Here is a 24255-nt window from a genome sequence, read left to right on the forward strand (position 1 = left end):
GTTTGTGTTCCCTTTCCTCCACTGGAAGCCCTACCTACAGGAGGTGACCAACTCAGGCTCCATTTGCCCACTACTAAAGGTCTCAGTTATGGTCACCTCAAAAGACTCCCAGGTGTCTCCTCCTCCCAGGGCTGTGCCGCAACTGATTTCTGCTGTCTCTAACAGCCCAACCCACTTCCCCACACCTGGTCTCCACACTATTCCCCTTCCAACCCACCCACACACAGTTCCCTCCCTCCATCTACTTCAGATTTCTCTTTCATTTTCCCTTCTGAGTGATATTTAAGTAGCCTTCCTTGGGCCCTCCTTGTCATATAGCTTCTTTGCCTTTGTGGATGGTAACATGGTCAAACTGAACTTTATGGCTAATGTTCACTATGAGTTCATAGTCTTTCTAGGTCTGAGGTACCTCACTTAGAATGGTATTTTCTAGTTCCATCCATTTGCCTAAAGCCTTTTACCTGCAAAATGTTTGATATTTTGTTTCATTTTCCACAGCAGTTGAAAAAGACTGGGGAAGGATGATGTGGCTGAGAAAGTGGCAGAGTAGATAAGAGCAGGTTTTGCTCTTGGCTCTTGAGGCTCTGTGCCTGTTGTCTTCCAAAATATCACTTTGTAGTTCTGGGCTTTTGTTTCCCTTATATGTAGATCAAGAAAGCTGAGCTAGGTTATTTCTAAGGTTATGTCAAGCTGTTGCCTGAGATGTTGCTCATAAGTTCAAATATTGGAAACTAGGGCTGAAGCATTTACCATGGGACGTCTTACCATCTCTTAAATTGTACTTTCCCATCACTGGAGAAGATGTTATATGGTTGACACCTAGAACTCCAAACGACAGTTGGATCATGAGTGTAGAGTTTCACTTCTTCCAGTTCTCCTTCAATCCTACAGTTTACCTCAAAGATAAAGATTCTCGATTAGTTGGGTGCTGATATGGTTTGAACACCACTCTAGATCTACTAGAGTCCTGTACTCCAATGAGAAAGAAGCCACATGGATTTGTTCACTTAGCAGGCAACAATATCTGACTAGTATTTATTAACACTGTTCTCTTCACATTTATTTACAGTTACAATTCTACCAAAGTCAATAATAGATTGATTTTCTATGTAGATTGGCTAAAATGCTTTTCAATTTTTTTTTTTTAAAAAATTAAGAATAGTAATTTGATTCAAAAGGCACTTTTAAGTGTGAATGAAAAGGGTGTGTATTGTAATCTAACGTTCCCATGCTGGAAGTTTGTAGAACTTTATCTTAAATATAGGTTCCTCCTACAGGTTCCCTTCAATACACGTACAGTGTTAACAGCACAGCAGACTGTGCAGTGTTTTACTGGCCTTTTTCAAACTACAGGGTCCTTCATTGGCAGATGGAGCTAAACATCAGAAATGACTACAGGACTGACCAAAAAACAGCTGCTGTGTTCTTTCCTGGAGAAGGCCTGTTTCTCCACCTCTTAGCACTCCTAAGTTGCCTGTAGTTCTCTGTGTATGGTTGAGGCCTTGTGAGAGTTCTCAGGTCCACTTTTCTACATCTAGTGGTGTCCATGCTCAGCCCATGATAAGCAGTCATATTGGTTAGACTCTATGGGTGTGGCTTCCACCATTTCTAGGATGCACACTCTCAAAACAAACTTTCTGATATTCTGGCTCTAAGGATCTTTATGGCAACTCTTCCTCAATGTTCCTGTAGCTTTTTATGGAGGAGTGGTTGTGTACGTATATCCCATAGGACTGGACTCCAGAATTCTGTATTCTAATTAATTGTGGTAGTCTATAATGATCTTCTCCTGAAGCAGACCTTAAGGATGAATAAGGAGTACACTTATATGTGAAGATTTAGAGCTAAGAGCCTCTGGGGAGATAAAACATGTAACATTTGTCTTTCAGGGTCTGGGTAACTTCACTCAACATGATTTTATTTTCTCGATATATTCATTTACCGGCAAATATTATGATTTCATTTTTCTTTATAGCAGAATAGTATTCTACGGTGTATATGTACCACATTTTTTTGTTATCTCCTTTGTTGACTGAAGGACATTTATGTTGTTTCCATTTTCAAGCTGTTATGAAAATAGCAGAAAATACTAAATAGGAAAAAGTGAAAACTAAATCTTAAAACAGGACTTCAGATGGTGGCTGTCATGCTTACCCCTTCTCTCCTGATTTTTATCTCTTGTCAGATGAGTTTAAGTCATTTATGAAGCGTCTCCCAAGCAACCACTTCCTGACCATTGGCAGCATCCACCAGCACTGGGGCAATGACTGGGACCTGCAGAGCCGTTACAAACTTCTGCAGAGTGCGACTGAGGCTCAGAGGCAGAAAATCCAGCGAACCGCCCGCAAGCTCTTTGGCCTCAGTGTGCGCTGCCGCCACAATCCTAACCACCAGCTACCCAGGGAGAGGTAAGTACCCTTACTATTCCCCTTCTACAATGTCCTATAACCCCATTGCTCCGTGTCAGCTAGCAGAGTCTCCTAAAAACAGAGGGACGTATGCTTCACGTAGCATATTTAGGACTCTTTAAGCAAGGCAGTCCATAATCTTGACTGCGTTTGGTTCTTGCAACTTTAAAATTCTATATGCTTTCTAAGTATACCATTGTTCTCTATCTATGTGTTCTCCATCTACAGTTTAACTAACTTTAGATTGAAGTGATCAAAACAAAATTTGTGTTTCTATTGCACATGCTTAGATTTTTTTCCTAGTCATTTTTTCTAAACCATACGATACAAGTATATTAAGTGGAGGATTACAAGCACCCTGGAGATGACTTAAAGTACAGAGGAAGATGTGCATGGGTAATATAAAAATGCTAACTTCACTTAATTTAAAAGATTTGCACAGCTGCTGATTTGGGCATCTGTGTGGAAAGTCCTGATATCAGTTTCCTAATAATGACAAAGAAAATTGAGCCATGAAGGTCACCTTTGCATGGTTTGTGCCATTTCTGATCTAACTTACTGACAATGACCTCTAACACTTGTATCAGCAACTATATGGCTGGTACTTAAAAATGCAGTATCTGTACTGTTTTAAAGGTACTTGGTTAGGAAGAATTTATCTCTTCTTAATGGTAAGGGAACTGGGCTAACTAATTAATCCTTCAATTGGGGTAGTTGAGGACCTTTGACCAAAGCCTACAGTGAAGTGAAACAAATGGAGCACCAACTAGTGAAAGTTTAAAAAAAAAGATTATACAGGACAGTCCCCTCTGTGTATGACCCTTTCTAAAGATAAAGTACCCATGTAAGTTCCCAGTTGCTTCCTTTGCCTAGCCTGGTTCTAGCCTCATCCTGCCTTGTACCATTTTCCCTGATTTCCAGTGGGAAATACAGGAATGAATAGACAAGGTCTACCTTTTCAAGGAAGAAGCCAGTATTCAATCTCGGTTGGGCAAACTCTATTCTTCCAGGCAATTTATGATCTATCTGCAGCTGAGAAGTTTTTATAGCATTATATCCAGGGTTTCTATGAAGCTGTCACAAGACAGCAATAATGCAGTTTGGGAGCAGGATGGGGTAAGTACAGGTGGGAAACCAGAATCACACTTGTTATCCTGATTGAGTCAGAACAGTTCGGTGGTTATCATTCATTTTGTATTGAGGGTAGGATCTTGCCTTTTATTTCATTCACAGAAAAAAAATACAATTTTTTTTTTTCGAACGAGACAGGTTTGGGGCTAGTAAGATAGCTTAGTGATTAAGAGTACTTTTTGACCAATCATGAGGTACTCTCATTGTGTACCCACTGAGCAAGCTAAGCTTCTAGAAGACACATATAACTTTAACTCAAATCAGAGAATAGGCAGGAATGCTGCAACTTGGTGGACATTATCATAGCTGAGAAAACACAAGCCTCATGATTAGGGAGAAGATCTGCCTGAAAGATATATATAAAAAATGAGAGAAGAGGGTACTCTTTTTAGCCTTTGAATGTATACACAGTTATGCACACCTTCATATAAAATGCACATATGTATACACACACAAGTACGTTTTGAAAAATCATGTCAAATTTACAAAGCATGATCTGTCTTGGGCATAGTGTGTGTGTGTGTGTGTGTGTGTGTGTGTGTGTGTGTATTCATTTTCCTTTTGTGAATTCCAGAAAACTGAATTTCAGAGAAGTGAAGTCACTAGTTCAAACCTGCTACCATTAATCAGAGGTTTTCAAATGAGGTTGACTTTGTTCCCAAAGAATATGTATGTATGTACAAGGACATTTTTAATTGTCACATGGAATGATATTATGCGGGACATTCTGTTAAAGAATTATCTGACTCCAAACATCATGGAGAATGACTTAGCCAATTTGTTGTAACGCAAAAGTCAAAATGACATTTAAATATATAAATCCAAACATGTCCTCTGAAATGTCTGATGTGCTAGCACACAAGACAAGAATTAAAAATCATTTTATTTCTTTAGATAGTTTAGGCTATGTATCCGAATTTGAAACTTTCTCCTCTTATATTTCTACACCAATAGCTAATGATGTTTCCTCTGTGACGTCTTACCTGATTATATACAGTGTTCCTTTTTCCAAGTTCTCACTTACATAAAACCATGTTTCTTAATACACCTTCTCTCCCTTTCCTGTACTGTGACTTGTATCTTTACACACTAGTGCTGTTCATCTTTGCTTGCTTCAGACCTTCCAATTCCATGTCAACTGTGTTCTCTCTCATTTGTAATAACGGTTTTGAGAGTGAAATCGATTTTTATTCTGTCAGTTGCTGACGTGTTGCTGTACTGCTGAACCACAGACTTGGAAAGGGGTCTGTTCACAAATTGACTTCCCTGTTGCACGCGGCAGATGCCCAAGCTGCCACCATAAGGGAGTCTCTGAAGTAGAACCACTAGATTTATCAGTCCTGTGGCAGGTGACCAGCCTAAGGCACTGTTTCTGGCTCATAAGTAAGTGAGTATAGAGTCCACACTGCTATGAAAGATGGTTCTCAGAGCAGGAGTGAGGAAAGGTTCCTATGTGAATCAGAAAATAAAATTTACCTCAGGTGGATATTTTGTAAAGCTTATTTCAGCTAAGTCCTACAGACTAGGCAACTTAAACAACAGACATTTATTTGGTCACAATTCTAGTAGCTTGAAGTTTAACGCAGGCTTTGGTAAGGTGGTTTCTTCTGAGGACTCTATGGCTTGTCTTCTGTGTCCTGTGTCCTGGATTTCTTTCACCCAAGTATTTCTGTGGCTTCATCTTCTCTGCTTTAAAACCAGTCATACTTTATTCGCATTCATCACTAATGAGCTCATGTCCATCTAACAATGGTGTCTGAATACAGTTATGTTTAGCTGTACTGGGAGATATGGTCTTCAGCATTTGCATTTGCAGGGGAAGTTAGATAACCCAACCCATAACACTGAAAAGCAGTGGTTTTCAACCTTTCTAGTGCTGAAACCTTTTAGCATAGTTCCTCATGTTGTGGTGACCCCACTCATAAAATTTAATTTGTTGCTACTTCATAACTATAATCCGGCTACTGTTATGAGTCATAATGTAAATATCTAAAATGCAAGATATTTGATATGTGATCCCCAAATGGGGTCATGAGCCACAGGTTGAAACCACTGCTTTAAAAGATGTCTGGCACATCTTTAGATGAAGAAACTATGAGTTCCAAGACTGTCGGAACCGAAGTAAAGCTGGGCAGAAGGAGCAATATTTAGCCATTACAATACTACACATGCATCTATAACATTTCTTGTTGTCACTCCAGAAATTCCAATAAAGTCCCTGGGGAATCACATTAAATTGGAGAAGAAATCTCCAGGGCATAAACCATCACTGGCACACTGGGTCTACGGAAGAGACAGAAAAGTCTCAGCTGTGTGTGAGACAGATAGAGGAAGGGCCAAGATTGGTAGATTGTGGGAACCAGACAGTCCCGGAACCTAAACTTGAATGATGAATTTCACTATGCCTTCGTATTAGTGAGGCTGTTTCATCTTGGATAAGTGACTTCCTAATTCCAAACTCAGGTGGTCACCACTGTGCCTAATCCTTTCCTTCTCCATGTGGAACTTTCCAGGTGTGGAGAGCTGGAAATACCATACTGCTACTGGGATCTTTAAATCCCAGTAAACCCAGTTTTAACCCAGAGCTATGGGTGTTGGCTTGCCCTCTTGAAAAAGAGAAAATGTACCTTCATCCTAACATTCCTTGCACTCTCTCTAGGAGAGTGTCTGAAATCTGCAGTTGGCAAGTCACTAAGCAATGTTCATATACAGAGGAATGAATGCGATACTGCTGAGGGTGGGAGCATACAAAATGAGGCTCTGAAGCCTTCCCCAGGGAGCTGAACTTCCTCAGCCTGGCTGTGGGCTGCTTCCTGACATCTGAATCAGAGGCTTTAATGAGCATTTCTCAGACTAGCAGGGCACCTCTTTGCCAAAGAGCCGTGTCAGACAGAGGTGATAGCAGTGAGAACCTTGATCCACCTCTAGCTGAGCAAGTTTATGTTTGCAAATGAACTCATTGCTCAGCTTCAATTTGTCTGCTTGTTGAACTCCATAGGAGCTGAGTGCTCCGAGCAGGTGCTGTTATTGCAACAGGTGACACTGCCATTACTTGTCTTGTAGAAGGGTGGCATTGAGGCAGGATGGGAGAGGGGGAGAGAAAAGGTCATCTACTGTATACAGGTAAGAGTCAGGTCTTTCTTTCACTTCCCAGCCTGATATCAAGCTTTATGTGAGTACCTGCATATCATTTGTAACACTGGATAATGATAATTGCCTTCAAGGTAAGTATAAAGATGAGGATGTTTTAAAATTTAAAGACCTAGTGAAATATTTGACTCTTATAAAAAGTGGCAGGGCATTTGTCATGTATGTTCTGTATGCCTGGTATTCTGTGTTCTTGCCTGAATTCATTGTTTTATCACTCCATTGTTTCATGAAACAGGTACTGTTACTATTCTCATTTTATAGAAAAAGCCACTGAGGCAAAGGAAGATTAGGGATGTGTCAAATAATTACCAGCCATTACTGGTATTTCAAATGAGTCATTTACCTTTAAATGAGAGGTCAATTCTGGATGTTTAGAACTTTACTTGATAAAAGTTTATTATCAGACTATTAGGCAGAAGACCTATCTTGGTTATCTATTTGTGAAAAAAAAAAAAAAAACTTACCCTGAAACTCTCAAAACCATGAACTGTGCCCTCTCATGATTGTACATGTGCCCTCTCATGATTGCACAGGTTGAATTGGTACACTTGGAAGACTCTCAAATAGGCTGATGCCAGTGTCCTTGGGTGACTTTCCTCAGTGGACTTCCAAAGTATCTCCCTCCCAGAGTTGGGAGTTGATGCTGGTTGTCAGCTGGATGCTCAGCTGGTGCTGTCAAATAGAATGCTTACCCATGTCCTCTGCATGTCATTTGGTCTTTTTACAGCATGGCAGCTGGGCTACGAAAAGAGGACATCCTGAAAACAAATGAAATCCTAAGATTTCTTCAAGCTTACCTTTGACAGCTAGAAAGTATCACTTCCATTTTATAATATAGCACTGAATATCATGAGGATCTTTTGAATGTGAGATAAGTCACAGAAAACTTCCCGGCCGGTCCCTTTTACATTTGACATTCCCTATTTCTGTAATAGGATCTGGTAATAGGGCCATTTCACAGGTAGTGTATGAAAAATCCACAACAGCATACCCACAACTTTAAAGAAGACCTCAAACATGACGGGAACCACGTAAACATTTGGTTCAGTGGTGCCCAGCAGTCATAGTCTGGAATTTGTAAGGTTGCATTTCTTCCTTTTCACTAAGCACTGCATCTTGAAGAGAGATGGGTCTTACTCATTTTCGGCATTTCTATAGCCTTGAAAAGAACAAGCATGCCTAATCTGAAAATTTGTCTAAGCCAAGAGTGTTTTTTACTTTTTTTATTAAAAAAATTTTGTTTTTACACAATTTTGTACGTGCACATTATTTCTACTTCCGTTGGATGTCGATCTTCCTTTATCTATTTACTTTCACCCCTCTACCTATTCACTAGCTTTGGCTTAATGTAGTTTCCTATGGAATAAGTGGAATCCTCTGTGTGATCCTGAGTTTGGAATTAACCAATAGAGTCTAGGGTTCACTAGTACATTTATAGCTAGAAACCATGTTTCTCCGTCTCCCCAAATCTGATGGTTGCCAACAGACCAGACATAAATGATAGGGCTGCAAGAGTTCCTTGCCCATTCATGGCTGACTCTTAGAAAAATGTAATTTCTGTGGACTCTACAGTATGCACAACTCTTGTGATTCATGGTTGTCATGTTTTTTTTTTTTTTTTTTAGTCTTGTTTAGAAAATGGTATTTTACCCCCCATTTATAATTCTATAATTTTGCATTTTCTCTGTCCCCCTTTCTAAAATGTTCCTTGATGCTTATAGTGGTGATGTAACTTTCTTGTTTAGGGCTGAACCCTCAGCCCTAGTTTTTTATTATTAGTACCTTGTGCAACCATGGATCCCTGCAAGATATGTCTCTGTTTCAGGCTGACAATACCCTTCGTCTATAGGCATAAACATAAATATTTAGGGAATATTTGATGATATGACAATTGAGATAAAATATCCTCTTACATGCTCCTAAATTGTGTATTTTAGACCAAGCTTACAGTATTAGGCATAGGTACTTCTTATAGAGTAAGCCCCCAAATCAAAAAGAAAGTAATTAGTTATCTCCATAACAATGATATCACCATTACATCAATGCACCTATTTTCTGGCTCATTTTTTTAAAGTTCAGAGAATTTGCAACTGTGTTGAGAGCTAATTACCCCACCGCCCCCTGCATAGTACCATGGAATTATATAGTGTAAAAAACACTGACATTGAGTCTAAATGGAGATCAATGTAACTATACCAGATAGGGAAAATAAGATTAATAGTAATGACAACAATAATATTAATGATAGCAGTAATACACAACAAGAACTCCTAATTATTTAATGAGCAGGCAATAGTGTTGCAGATGATAGAACCCATGATGTGCTCAGATTTTTGAATCATACTAGTTAGATTCAAATACCAAGTTTATTGCCTGATAGTGATTCTGGCATGAGGTACTAACCTTGAGTTTGTAACATGAATTTTTGTTTTTGTTTGTTTGTTTGTTTGTTTTGTAAAATGAAGCTAATATTATATACACCATAAGAGTTTTTAGTTTTGGCCGGGCGTGGTGGTGCATGCCTTTAATCCCAGCACTTGGGAGGCAGAGGCAGGCGTATTTCTGAGTTCGAGGCCAGCCTGGTCTATAGAGTGAGTTCCAGGACAGCCAGGACTACACAGAGAAACCCTGTCTCGAAAAACCAAAAAAAAAAAAAAAAAGAGTTTTTAGTTTTTAGTGTGGGTTTTTACCCACATGAAAGACTAACAATGAACTTGATAAGCAAAATTCTCAATAAAAATAACATTGACGTTTTACCTATTAATTTCTTATAAGACCATCATTACTCAGTAATATAGAGTGCTGGTAGTAATGGCATGACATAGCTTGCATGTTATTCTCCTATCTCTAGAGAGTAGGTGCTGTTGAACCATTATATGGACAAAAAGATCGGACAAGCCAAGAGATATAATTAATATATCTTAGATTATACCATTGCTGAACAGAAGGTGTAAAATTATTTTGCTGGCTACCTAAATTGGTTGAATAGAAAAGGTCCTTGTGGGATAGGAGAGATGCCTCAGAGGTTAAGAGCACTGACTGATCTTCTAGAGGTCCTGAGTTCAATTCCCAGCAACCACATAGTGGCTCACAGCCGTCTGTAATGGGATCTGATGCCCTATTCTGGTATGTCTGGTATGTCTGAAGACAGTGACAGTGTACTCACATACATAAAATAAATAAACAAAAACAAAAAACAAAACAAAGAAAACCAAAAAAAACAAAAAACCCTTCTTGTGCAGATAAGGAAAATCCCACATTATTTAAGAAATGTGCTGTGCAAACTGAGATCTGTGTTGTGGTGGGATACACGGGATTCAGTGTGGCAACATGAAAATCATGGTTAGATTTTCATGATTAGAGGTGTGGTAGACAAGAATTAAGGTTTAATAGGTACAGGTCCTATGATTGAGGCTTAAAAAAGGGGTCTCTGTAATGAGGGTTATGGTGATTTTCCTGTTGTGGGACTTTGAATCAAGCTCTGAATCCCAAGCAAGAACTGGGAAGATATTCTTTACAGTGAAAAGAGTCTTGGCTCAATTCAGAATAATGGAATGAATGTTTCCTGAGTAGTTACCGTGTTCATGGTTTTGAAGTGCCAATATAAATAAAGTGTGTGTGTGTGTGTGTGTGTGTGTGTGTGTGTGTGTGTGTGTGAGTTTATCAGTTGCTGAATGAAGTTTCTCTGGTCTCTTGGATGATGATTCTGCTAGGCTCTGGTCTGACAACAGTATATAGGCAGGACAGTCTATAGGCTGGGTTGATGTCTAACTTGAAACATTTCCTAGTTACAGAAGGTGGGACAGATCATGCCCTGTGTCCTCATTATTAGGATTCTTTGCCAGGGTTATTCTCATAAATTCCTTGGAGTTTTCATTGCACTGGGTTTCCACATCTCCCTGAAGTGCACCAAATTCCAGTTATTTCTCTAAGTATCTCACCAGCACTACATTCTGATTGTTACTGTTCCTAATCCTACCTGCTCCCATTCTGTCTGTAAAACCTATTCTGTATCCCCTTCCCCAAAAGTTCCTCATGTTTACTCTGAAGCATTCTTTGTTGCTTAGCCTCTCTTGGTCTATGAACTGTAGCATCATTGTCATTTAGTTTACAGCTAATACCCACTTACAAGTGAGTAATAAGATGTTTGTCTTCCTATGTCTGGGTTACCTCACTCAGTATGATTCTTTTCTTGTTCCATTTGCCTGCATATTTTATGATGTTTGTTTTTAACAGCTGAGTAATACTCCATTGTGTAAATGTAACATATTTTCTTTATCCATTCTTTGGGGGACATCTAGGTCATTTCTACTTTCTAGTTCTTACAAATAAAGCTGCTATGAACATAACTGAGCAAGTGTCCTTATGAAAAGATGGAACATCTTTTGGGAATATGCCCAAGAGTGGTATATCTGGGTCTTGAGAAAACACCCTATTGGTTTCCAAAATGGCTGTACAAGTTTGCATACCTACTAGCAGTAGAGGAGTCTTCCACTTGTTCCACTTTCTCAGCAGCATAACCTGTCAGTTGTGGTTTTGAGCTTAGGCATTCTGGCAGGTGTGAAATAGAATCTCAAAGTCATTTTGATTTACATCTCACTGATGGCTAAGGATGTTGAACATTTCTTTAAATGTTTCTTGGTGATTTGAGCTTCCTCTGTTAAGAATCCTGTTTCGATCTGCACCTCATTTTTAATTGGATTATATTTAGTTTGTGGATGTCTTGTTTCTTGAGTTCTTTATATATTTTAGATATTAGTTCTCTGTCAGATGTGGAGTTAGTAAGAATCTTTTTCCATTCTGTGAGTTGCTGTTTATTCTTATAGATTGTGTCCTTTACATAGATGCTTTTTAGTTTCATAAGATCCCATCTATTAATGGTTAGTCTTAGTGCCTAAGCAACTGGTATTCTGTACAGGAAGTTGTTTCCTTTGGCAATGCTTTTAAGACTATTCTCCACTTTCTGTTATCTTAAGGCTAATGGAACAAATGTTTCCTGAGGGCCTACCATGTCCATTGCTTTTGGAGTGCCAAGAAAAATAACACATACCAACACAAGTTCCAGTCCAGGAGTATTAGAAGATTGATTCTAGACTCAGCCAAATGACTTTTTGGAATTTCATGTGTCAAGTTCCATCTCAAGTTTTTGCTATATTGTGGTGGATTTTTATTACTATGTAGGAAAGTAGTTTCTAGTTTTAGACTCCTGTGATCGAAACTATAAAGCAATGCTCAATAGCAAAATTTCATGTGACTTTGGTCACCCATAATCATTGCATTATGTAGTTAAAAATAAAAGTCAAGGTACATATTCTATTTTGGCTAACTTACACCAAACACACACACACACACACACACACACACACACACAAACACACACACACACACAAACACACCAAGTTCTCAATATGTAGATCATACTAAATCCAATCTTTCAACAATTGCTTCTCCCTCTTGAATACTGGACTTAGGTGTCCATATCCAGATTGATTCCTGATTCTCTCATATTTAACATAAGAATAATTACTTTTTCATATGTCAGGGGGTCATTTTTCTTTTAAGTACAGTTTGTAAATATAGACCGTTTGAAGAAACAAAGCAATGCAAGTAAGGTGGACTTGAATCCACACTAAAAGGGAAAAAAACAAGACTAAGTTAAGAACCAATGTAACTAGTTAGTGCTTGCAATCTAATTCACCAGTGTCAGGCATTATCCCATCACTCCTATCATCTTACCATTAGTGAGGTAGCACTAATTCATTGTACTTTTATGAATGAGGTTATTAAGGCACAATAATGTAATACTGTTTGGTAGAGATCTTTGTCATGGAAGAGACCAGGTCCACTCTTATAGTACCAATAATATTCTATCCACCCTTGAAGCAAGACACTCACAGATATTTATATAAAGTTTGTTATCAGTACTGGGATCATCTTCTTATTGCTAAAGGGAGAAGGAGAAAGTAAAGATGAAGAAATGAGGGTAGAAAGAGTTTGGGTTATATGAAATAAAAATAAATGTATAAAGGGAGGGAGAAAGTGAAAAACAAATCCTCTCCGGAAATGCTGTATTCAGGTATCTTATAATAATTGGGACCTTTAACTGAGCATCTTGTCTGCCAGCACCATGCAAGTCTCTGGGGAGTAAAGATAAAAGCTATGCCCTCAAGACACCATTGTCTATATGTGGTAGGGTATAAAAGACAGTAGTTTACAAATGAGGTACCTGAGCTCAAGTCATCACTGTCCACCATGGTGTAACGATCGAATAGGAAACAATTGTAACACATTTTTAGCTAAAACAGTGATGTTTTCTTTATGGGAATTCAAATTAAACTCATTTGGGAAGATAAGGTGATTTTTCTTTTGGCAAAACAATTTGAAAACAATGAGGCTTAATTATCTCTGAGGTCCTTCCCACATCTATAAGAAATAACACTTAGACTAATCATTCTATTCCAAAATATTGTTAGAAGGTCAGTAATTGAATCTTTGAGCAGAGATGCTCTCAGATAATGCTAATTAGTCAAATTTAATGAGTACCCTGTAGTTCAAACTATGATCTGCTTTTGCCTGAATGTAGAATACCCTTTTAACTAAGTGTCCCAGAATCAGTTCTGATCACTTTTCAATTTGTACTCCCAGAAGCAATCAAAATTATTACTTAAGAAGAAGATCCAGCCTTGTCCCCAGTCCACTTTAAGCCTTTTGACAAATACTAATTTGATGAAAGGAAGGAAATTTTAAGGTGACCTACAGATCTGATAAAAGCTGTCCTGTTCCTGCTTATATATATATATTTTTACCATTTCTTGCATTTTAGAAACAGTCACCACTAATTTCACTCTTTTTAATGTGAGGCTGCAGGCTACTATACAAGTAGCCTGTGGCCATTCCTATTCTCTGGATAGTACCTGATTTTTGCTTTTCTAAGCCTCTACTTGTTCTTCAAATCTCAAATCAGGTAGTCCCTTCTGGTGATCTTGTTCCTTCTATAAAATGTCTGCCTTGTGTCTCATTTCACATGATTTCTTAGCACTATAACTTTCGGTGTAGATGGTAAATCACAGTTTACCATTATACCATAATTTTCTGACCACAGTACAAAACTATCAGCAATGTACAAACGTCTGTATCAACATACTTCCTCATCTTCTCAGAACTTCTTAGCACAGAAACAGTTACACAATATACATTTGGAAAAACTTTTCAATAGTAAATAAAGTGATTATGCTTTTCTCAGAATGGGTCTGGACGGCATAGTGATATCATCCTCTCAAAACTGAATGTCATCAACATGCCAATGAGTTCTAGATTTTCTGAATACATAGAATGTGTTTGGATTGCTATTTTTCCCCTCATTTTGCATTGAAAAAAAAAAATGAAGACCAAATAAATTAAGTCATTTGGTCAAAGTCAATTCAAGAATTTCTGAAGGAATCAAAGCTAAAATTAAGGTACTTAGATTGATAGTTCTCTGTAGTAAAATCAAAGCAGCTGGTGTAAATTATCTTCAACCATTCTGGATAAAAATCTTGCAAAACATATTACTTTGGGAAAACTTGAACCAAATAAGGGTAAGGGAAACGGAGAAGAAAGATGATAAAGCGAAAAAATAAAAAGAGGAGAAAGAAGAGAAGGAAGGAAATAAGGAGAAAGAGAGGGATGAAGGAGAGGAATAACAACAACAACAATAATAATAAAATAATAATAATAACAAAAATAATTTCAAAAAATATTCTAACTATAAACAGATAATTTAGAGCTTATTAAATTTAGAAAATATGAAGTGATGTTCTTCATAGATATTAGGATTTGATGATAGTGTGATATACATCCTACCATTACTTGATTGTTAGAGATGATTATATTGTGAAATAAAGCAGAACAATGGGAGATATTATTCATTGAGGGTATGTAGCATAATTATTTGCATTTCCCAATGAAACTTAAACTTTAATTTATTTTTACTTCTGAAATCCACATGGCCTTGACCTGGTAGTGCAGGCTATAACCAAGCACAATGTAATTATACATTGTTGAAATAAAAATCTCTTGGAGACATATGCCTCAGACTCTAGTCCTGGGGCCTTAGCTTCTGAACTCTTGTCAGCTTTTAACATACTTTTTCTTCCATTCAGTGTTTAATTGGTGTCTGTGGAAAGATTCTGGCTAACAGAATAATTATTATCTCAATTCCAGTGACCCTTTGTATCCACACTAGTTCCTACTTGCCTCTCTGAATTTTGCACTTCCTTGTTCTGGACAAAATTTCCTCAAACTTCTGAAATGGAACACAGAGCTTTAGTGACTTATATTTTATTGAACATAAGTTAGTTTCTAATTTATTAGAATAACAGTCTAGACCATGCCATTTATTGGGTGTGTGACCTTCAGAAGACTCTAAATCTGCCTAAGTACTCTGTTTTCTCATCTGCAATCAGGATGGAACAGGTACCATTCAGAGTCTGTGGCCAAATCAGATCATATGACAACTCTCTGTAATGTGTAAAGAAATACAGATATGAAATATGGTCAAGAACAGAGCGTAATGAAATTAAAGCAGTGGTTTTCAAACTTTCTAATTCTGTAACACTTTAATACAGTTCCTAATGTTTTGGTGACCCACAGTCATACAATTATTTTGCTGGTACTTTATAACTGTAATTTTGCTACAGTTATGAATTGTAATGTAAATATATGATATGCAGGATATCTGATATGTAACCCCCAAAGTGGTTAGGGTCCACAGAGAATGAGAAACATTTCCCTAGAGCAAGGATGTAGACACAATTTCTCCTAAGAAGTGAGTCTTTCTGTTTTAGAGGGTAAAATATGAGCCTAGAAAAATGTAGTCCCATGATGAAGATGAGATAGAAATAGGATTCTCAGCCCTGGTGATTCAGACACTTCAAAATATGGTAGCATTTACCTTTAAGGAAAACCTATGTAGATATCCAAGCATCAGTTTGTGGTGATGGATGTAAACCTATTCTCTTACCCTCAAAGACAGCCTTAACATTTAATGTGGCACGTTTAGCACATGAAAAGAAAAATAAGGCAAGTCTTCTAACCATATCATGATGGAGTGCAAAGGTTGTTAATTAATTGGAAGAGAAGCAGAAGAGTAGCAGTAAAATTAAATAAATGACATGTGCATATTCTATACACATGTTCTAAAATTCAAACCTGTTATATATAATGAGCAATTTTATTCTAACTTTCAATGTATAGTCGTTGCCAGTCTTTTAGAAATTGAGCAAAACCCATTTTAAGGGTGTTTGTATATTCAGTCTGACATTCCACAAACTTCATTACATAAACCATATTCACAACTAATTATGCAGTATTTTTCACATTAGTTTATTCAGTTTAGACTCATACAAAACAGTCTAAATGAATGATTTTAGAATTTTTATGAACTCTTCAAATCTTTCTCAGTTTTTTATTTAAATTAATTGCCATTATTGTTATTAACAGGTCTATAGTAAATTTTGCTGCATAGTTCAAATGAGTTTTTCCACAGTCGGGAAAAAGCAACTCAGATGTCATTGATTTATTTTATTATTATCTCCATGATGTCATGATACAACTGATATAAGCAGATTCAAGACCAAGCAGCCAAGAGAATTCAGAGTGACATGGACATCCTCTACCACCTTATCTGACAGAAAGCAGAGAGTCAGTGTTCTGGCAGTAATTTTTATAGAGGTCTGCTATGAGAGCCTTCCGACTGGGGATAGAAATTCTTATTCCATCTTTTGCATCATTTTAAGAAATATTTTTATTAATTCTTTGAGAATTGCAATTCTTGTATTCTAATTATATTCATTGTCATCCCTCAGATCCTCCAGTATCCGTCACTGCTTCATACCAACACAATGTTGTGTGGGTCATTTCTCCAACTTGTGTTGTCCGTATACTCCTAGAAGCATGATCATACACTGAAACATGGTTGACTTCCCAGAGATCACATTCTTTAAGAAAACTAAAATAAACTGAATGTGTGTGTATGATTGCGTTTGTGTGTGTGTGTGTGTGTGTGTGTGTGTACATGTGTGCTGTATCTGTGTGTATGTGTTCATGTTTTTTGGAGCACATGCAGCCACAAGTGTGAATGTGATGGGTAGAACAAGAAGCCAACCCAGGAAGTCTTTTTCTCTAACTCTCCACCTTATTTTCTTGGGACAGGGTCTTTCTTTGAACCTGTATCTCAGTGGTTTGACTAGACATGTTGATCAGCAAGCAGAAGATGTCCTTCTATTTCTGTCTTTCCAGATTGCAGATTGTAGGCATGCACTGCCACAACTAGATTTTTATGTTGATTCTTAGAGAACTCAGACTCTGGACCTTATGATTTCTCATTAAACATTTTAAAGATTAAGTTCCCTTGCCAGTTCTTTAATTTGCAGTATCTAAGGAACACTTGGCCCAATGTCTTGGCTTGCAATATTCCACTGTATGCCTTTACAGCACTTTGCTTGCCATTCTTTCTAATATGATAATATTTGCAATTATATGATTCATTCCAGACTTCACCCTTTTGATTTACTTCGGAGGTGGCAAAGATTCTAGTGCGTTTGTTTTGTTATTGTGATTTTTTTCTCAGCCAATACATCCTCAGTATCAGGTAGTAAGTATGCCTGCCACATGATAACACATTTACTGAACTAATAGAATGAAGCTTTGAAATGCAAGTTGAGAGATGATATTTGAGCTTGCAGTTGCAGTAAAGGTTTTCCTATTTAAGAAAATAGGATTTACTTATTTACTTGTGAAGAGGTAAATTATATCTTCCAAAAATGGGAACTCAGAAATCAGGATAATGGTTTACAAAATGTGAAATTAATTCAGCTCATGGCTTTTTAAGCAGCTGTGTTCAATTTTCCTGAGCAATGAACTGTCTGTCCTTTGGTCCTAACTAGTCTCACATGTAAAATGATATAACAGCATGAATCTCTTCACAGGGAGACTGTGAGGATGACTCAAGATTTGTAGATGATAATTGTAGCTCACGAAAAAGTGGTCAATACATACTGACTCTTTCTGCAATTGCCCTTCCTGTTAGATCTCTTTGCTGGGATGGACTTGTCCGTGGACTAAATGTTTTTACATCGAGTTATAATTTCATTATTTTGATGGCAGAGAGGAATTATGAGAGAAAAATAGAAGAGGAATTGTGTAACATTCAGTGGAAGTCATTCGAATGACAACCTTAAAAAAACAGTGGGCTGCCTTGTGGGCATATAGGATATATATTCAGTCCCTCTGTTTATATGACTGTTAACACTTGTTAGACTGCAATAAGAGACACACTCATCTAGAGCAGTTTCAATAAACATGACTGGGACAACCTAGGGTATATGTGACTGAATTGATCTGGGATGAAACCTAGGTCCTTGGTGATATCGATATGGTTGATTTTAAAGCCCCATAAATTTTTGATTAGAAGATTCTAACAGTTGCTACACATATAGTTTCACCTTAGTGCATGTACGTGGTACAGCGGACACAAAATTACTAAGTGAAGTGGATTCTACAGGATATTGGAAAGAAGAAAAACACAAAAAGTAGGATCCATGTTTCCATGATTCCATGATTCAGTAAATTTATATACTAGTGAATTAAAAAAAAAAAAAAACTAAACAGAGAAGTTACAAAAATCTTAGTATTTCATGAAACAGTCTTAGACAAAGAAACCAAATCTGTCAATTGTCCTGGATGTCAATGTTTGTGGTTTCCTCTCTTGTCTGCAGGATCCTCATTCTCCAGATAGTCTTTCTGAAGCAGAAAACTCCAAAACCTTCTGCATAAGCAGTTGCTAATGCACTGTATTGGTTAAAGTAGCATCTCAACTGAGAGGTAGCATAACTTCCAACTTGTAGCTGCTAATATGACAGCAGAAAGATACCCCATCCCTAGTATAATTTTGGAATAAATTTAGCGGAATTAGTGTGGGGACATTTCAAATCTTGAAGAAAGAATTGTTCCCAAGAAAACGCCCTCCAATATAGGTTATTTTCGACTGTGTAAAGGGCTTTGTACATTGATGGTTGTAGCCATTCTTTACAATAACTTGTGAAAAAGTAAGAACAGTGTATAGTCTATCCTGCTATAGTGAAAAATAAAACAATGTTGACTTTAGTTTCTGACTCGCTCATGATTATGGCATATAACTCCTCCTCTGACAATCTTGCATGGGTCTGTCCCCCTGAATTTGCCCCGAATGATTTATATTCATGTTTATAATGAATCTTCAGTTATTGCTCCATCCAATACTTAATTCAAGACATTTTCATTGAATGTCTGCTAAGGTGAGACACCATAGACTTTATACAAAGAAGCACTGAAGCGATGAAGAAGACAGTAGATGCCCTTATTCAGAGCTACTTGAAATATAGCATATTTAGTGACATCCAAAGTGCTAAATAACTTCAAATTATAAATCCATATGTTAATCCTGGAAGGAATCCTAAAATATTTAACTCAATCCCATCATTTTATTAAAGGGTGTAACAAAATAGAATAGAGAAATGTCCTAACTAGAGTAAAAGTGACTTAGCTTGTATTGCTGTAAGATGAATATCACACATAGAGAGGCTGAAATGATAGATGCACAGTCTTACAATGTTCATGGGTTTGAATCGGGTTCTGATATAGTTAGATGTGCTTATTCCTCATGGATGAAAATTTAAGAATTGGCCAGAGTATGCCCTTACCTATTAAAGCCTGGGGGGAAGAATGCACATCTAAGTTCCATCCTATTATGTGCAGTTATAGGACCCAGATCATCATTCCCTTGCTGTTGTCTGGCTATGACACACTCCAAGCTCATATTTGTTACTGTGCAGTACTTGCACACTGTCTGTGCCTCTTCAAAGGTATGAATAGCATGTTTTACATAGTTTCAGATGCTTCTGACTTGGAAAGTGTTTTTGTTAATCAACACAAGTAATTAGAATAGGTACTTCCAGATAAACTCCTCATCTTTAGGTCAGTTATAAAAAAGAACAGGATTACTGAAGTGACAGCTTATCATATTGACAGTGGTAGGAGATTGGATCCTGAAAAACAAAGGGCACTAAGGAGACATACTTAGAATTCTCCCTCATATGGGAACATTATCTAGCTCACAATTGAATAGGGAACGTATATACTGAGTTTTCTTATGAGTTCACAGTATATATACTGATCAGAATATTTATTTTCTATAACAAACTCATCCACATTTAGAGTCTTAAAACAAGAATTACTGTCGAAAGTCATGATCTGTGACTAGAAACTCAAGCCTGGACTGTCAAAGCCATTGTGTTCTCCCTGTAGTAAGCTGCAGTTACTCAATTGTGTACAATTAATACATGCCTAAACATAGAGATTCTAAGAAGTCTTCAGTGGTCTGAAAGCAGAGGTGGTCAGAATGCTGTGTTCCACTGACCAACAACTCATCTTTTGGGCTTCTCCTTGTGGTTCTTAATAGTATGGCCAGATTGGTTCAATGGTTCTCTGAGCATCAAGAGGTCTTTTTCAAATGGACAGATGATAGCTGCTATCTGCATCTATCTAGCTGCATAAACAAGGTGTATCTGTTCTATCCCATTTTATTAATAAAAGAAGTAATAGGATATACCAGCATTCAAGAAGCTAACCAGCATTCTGTCTCTATAGGAAGTATACATATAAACTATGGTTTGTATTGGTTTATTTTTCTAGAAAAATCCATGGTACAAGAGAAAGAAGTACACCCCTTATAGACCATGTGAGGAAACATTTCATAACATAAAATTGACCTTTAGAAGTTAATTACTCAACGTTATTTTTAGTGAGTTTATTTTAATATTTTAAGCTATTGCTAAATTCTTCTCAGAGGTATATGGTTTGTTGTTTGTTTTAATTATTGTGTTTTCTTTTATTGGCTTTACTAGAGGACAATTACAGGGGATAATTTCCCATAAGCTGCCATCTAAATTTTTTCTTTATTCTGTGAATGAATATGCCGTGTGGGCACTAGATAAGGGAGAGAACATTTTGCAAGTTGCTGAAGATTCTAATTATGAAAAAATCCCCAAATATACATTCTACATATGAATGAATACCAAAGAAAATAATCACTGGACTCTTGTCAGACAGGCGTGAAGTCCTTGAAGTCTATAAACTCCTGTACTAACTGAGTGGGAGGGGGCTCAGAGTGCTATTTTCTGTCTCCCAAAATTAGTGTCTTTAGGGCCAATGTCCAGAAGTCTCCTGACAATAAGATTATTTCCTTTCTTGAATGCACAATAATCTAGGTAGAGTGACAATTCCTCTGGAGAAAGCTTAAAGCTTAAAGGAAGATTAACAGTGTTATTTGGAGCAATGTGCAAATTCTGTCTTAAGGGGAAGATTTAGGTTATAGATTTCCAGTTAGAATTTGTGTAAGCTCAGGAAAATCACCTAACATTTCTAGTTTTAGTTTTCCATCTATTTCATGGTCCAGATCTTGCCCAAGCATCATTTATATTTGTGGTTTTGATGTTCTGCCACTATAGTCTCATTAGCAGTTTCACTCACAAAACAAAACAAACAAAACAAACAAAATGCTACTTGGTAGATCTTGACTACTCATTTTCTCATGCACAAGAATGTGTGTGTGTGTGTGTGTGTGTGTGTGTGTGTGTGTGTGTGTGTGTGTATGTGTTGAAGGTTATACTTTGGGTGCCAATGACTTATTCTGAGTGAGTATTAAACTGTCTTATTAAATAAGAGGTTTCAAGTCCACAAATAAATTCAGCAGAGCCTAGGGCAGCTGTCTGTCAATCATTGGAGCCTAAGGATTTCTTCCCAACTATGTGGCAATGAAGCTTTGAGCTAGAAGTATTTTGGGCATTTCTTATCTATTTATGGAGCAAAAAAAAAAAAAAAAAATGGCAGTGCATTCTAACACTTTGGTAACCCAAGGGAGTACAATTAGGGCGAGGAATTGGTAGATGCAAGCCTGAAGCTCATTCACAGCACTGTGCAGAATTTTCCAGGGCTAAGATTGGTAGGGACATCTCCATTTCCACCAGTGTTTGTCATTCTGCATTTGTAGCAAATAGGGCAGTTGACTCACTTCCCTGACGTAATACAAGAAAATAAGTATCTCCAGTTGCTTTATATTTTTTTTGTTTCTTTTTTTTTTCTCTGTCTCTCTTCCTGAAGCTCGGAAGTTGCTTTTTATTTGTATTAGAATCTAGAGGCTCGAGGGATTGAGTCAGAAATAGAACTGAGTTCTCACAATCTTTGTGGATAGATCTTTCTTTTGTTTTGTCTTTAATCTTCTTTCAGAAATATCCTCACACATTGCTTCCCACACCAAAACCTTCTTCCAGTCTGCATGTGGGGGAGTAATAGCCTCAGTTTTGTGACAAATAATTCATGACCATTAGGCCATCTCTTCTCAAAGTCTTCTGAGCTCCAAGTTTTCATAATGTTAAAATGACATTTTTAATTCTTCCTTAACCCAACATAGGACAGATAAAATTATGACGATCAAAGATAAGTATTATGGAGACAAACAAAAGGCCTGAAAGATATGATGGTGATATAAACTTGATGCAGGTGCTGTCTACTAAATGCTATTGCTCTGGGTATTTTAAAGAAGTTATTTGGCAAATGTCTTATAAAATTATTGTATCTTTACAGAAAGGTCAAACCATGTAAGTATATGACTCCCTTCCACCTCTAAATCCAGCAATCATGGTTGTGATATATGCATGTATACAAGTGTATATATGTGCCCACACACACACATACACACACAGAGAGAGAGAGAGAGAGAGAGAGAGAGAGAGAGAGAGAGAGAGAGGGGGGGGGAATTTAGAAATTATAATATACTAAATGGGAAGAACTGCATCCATGTAAATACAAGCAGCAATAGACTGAGAATGGTGTATCTGTGTGTATGTACATGTGTGTGTGTGTCTATGTATGTATGTATGAAACAATAACAATTAAAGAAAAAGAAGCCATGATTTCCAGAGGGAGCAAGGTGGAGGATTATATGATATATGAGAGGTATTTGAGGGGAGAAAGAAAAGAGGAAATATGATTTATTTATGTTGTAATTAAAAAAGTCAAAATATAAACAAACATGTATGTATATATATACATATATATGCATATATATATATATATATTACACGTATAGGGCTCTATCTATCTATCTACCTATCTGTTGACTCATATATACAAATAAATATCTGTCTATCTCTAACTTTATCCCATCTAAATGTATCTATGTGTACATTGGGTCATATCTGCATTAATATGCCCCATGTCTATCACTGTCTTTTATGGGCACATTTACTATAGGTCTACTCTGTTTTGTATAAAAATATTAATTAGCTAATTTGTGCAATTTATTAAGTAATTAACACAATAATTTTAAGTGTGCATGTGTGCTTGCTAAGGTACACAAGTGGAGATCACCATACCACTTTCTAACATATGGGTTTAGGGCATGAATTCAGGTTGTGAAGCATAGTGTCATGCACCTTTAACTTCTAAGTCATCTCATTGGCCCAAATCTTCATTTTAAAATTAGCACAAACTCTTCATTGGTGTTTTGTTACCTTTTAATTTTTTTTTAGAAATTGCTTGAAGGAGCTGTAAGGGTTTGTAGTCCCATGGGGACAGCAACAATACCAACCAACCAGAACTCCCAGGGTCTAAACCACCAGCCTGGGAGTTCATAGGGAAGAGACCCAGGGCTCCAGCTGTATATGTAGGGGAGGATGGCCTCGTGGGACATAGGTGGATAAGGAAGTCCTTGGTCTAATGAAGGCTGGATGCCCCAGTGTGGGGAAATTCGTGGGTGGGGAGGTGGGAGTGGGCGGGTGGGTGGAAGCACATCCTCATAGAAGCAGGAGGAGAGAGGATAAAGTAAAGGGTTCCTAGGTGGGAGGGAAATGGGAAAAGGGGATCACATTTGAAATGTATATAAAATATCCAATTAAAAGAATAAAATTTATCACACAAAACTGAAAAAAAAAACTAGAAAAAAAAGAAGAAATTTCCATTTATTGTTTTGTGTAACTGTGGTTAGCTCACTCCCCAGGAGTTTCCAAGCTATGTGTTATTTTGGTGCTGATGGACTTTTACATGGTCTCCAGGTTGGGGCTTCAATGAATATTGAAGCAATCTTAATGAATGCCTTTTAGAGTACTTGTGTTGTTGTTGACTACTAGGGATGGAATTGCTGGCACACATATGTTAATATGTACACTTTGCTAAATACTCAAGCAGACTGTTTCCTTTTCTCTCTTTGCTAGAACTTATTTCTTTCCTGTCCTGCATAGGGAAGTTGCATTTGCCTTTGCAATATTTAGCACTTTCCCTCCATTTTTTTTTTTTAGGTCAATTTAAATTTTATCTGAGCTGCTCATCTGAAGTTTTATATCATTGGAATTTTAGCTTGTATCATCTTAATGATGAACAAAAGTAGAGTTTCACAGGATTGTTAGCTTTTTAAATAACCACTTTGTAAAATGAACGGTCTGCTTCTATCATTTGCCCGTGCTCCATTTTTGCTTGTGGCTTGTTCTTACTG

At 37.2% G+C, this 24255-nt stretch overlaps 1 protein-coding gene across 1 annotated transcript in view; it reads left to right on the top strand.

The window, feature by feature from the left end:
• The window catches only part of Brinp1 (BMP/retinoic acid inducible neural specific 1), a 183256-nt gene that overhangs the window by 148975 nt on the left and 10026 nt on the right, over positions 1-24255 (top strand). Inside the window, exon 7 of the mRNA XM_034504056.2 lies at positions 2186-2408. Within this exon, the coding sequence (XP_034359947.1) occupies positions 2186-2408 (223 nt within the window). The remainder of the gene's footprint in view (positions 1-2185; positions 2409-24255) is intronic.

Source organism: Arvicanthis niloticus, chromosome 5 (genome assembly GCF_011762505.2).
Source record: "Arvicanthis niloticus isolate mArvNil1 chromosome 5, mArvNil1.pat.X, whole genome shotgun sequence".
Classification (NCBI taxonomy): Eukaryota; Metazoa; Chordata; class Mammalia; order Rodentia; family Muridae; genus Arvicanthis; species Arvicanthis niloticus.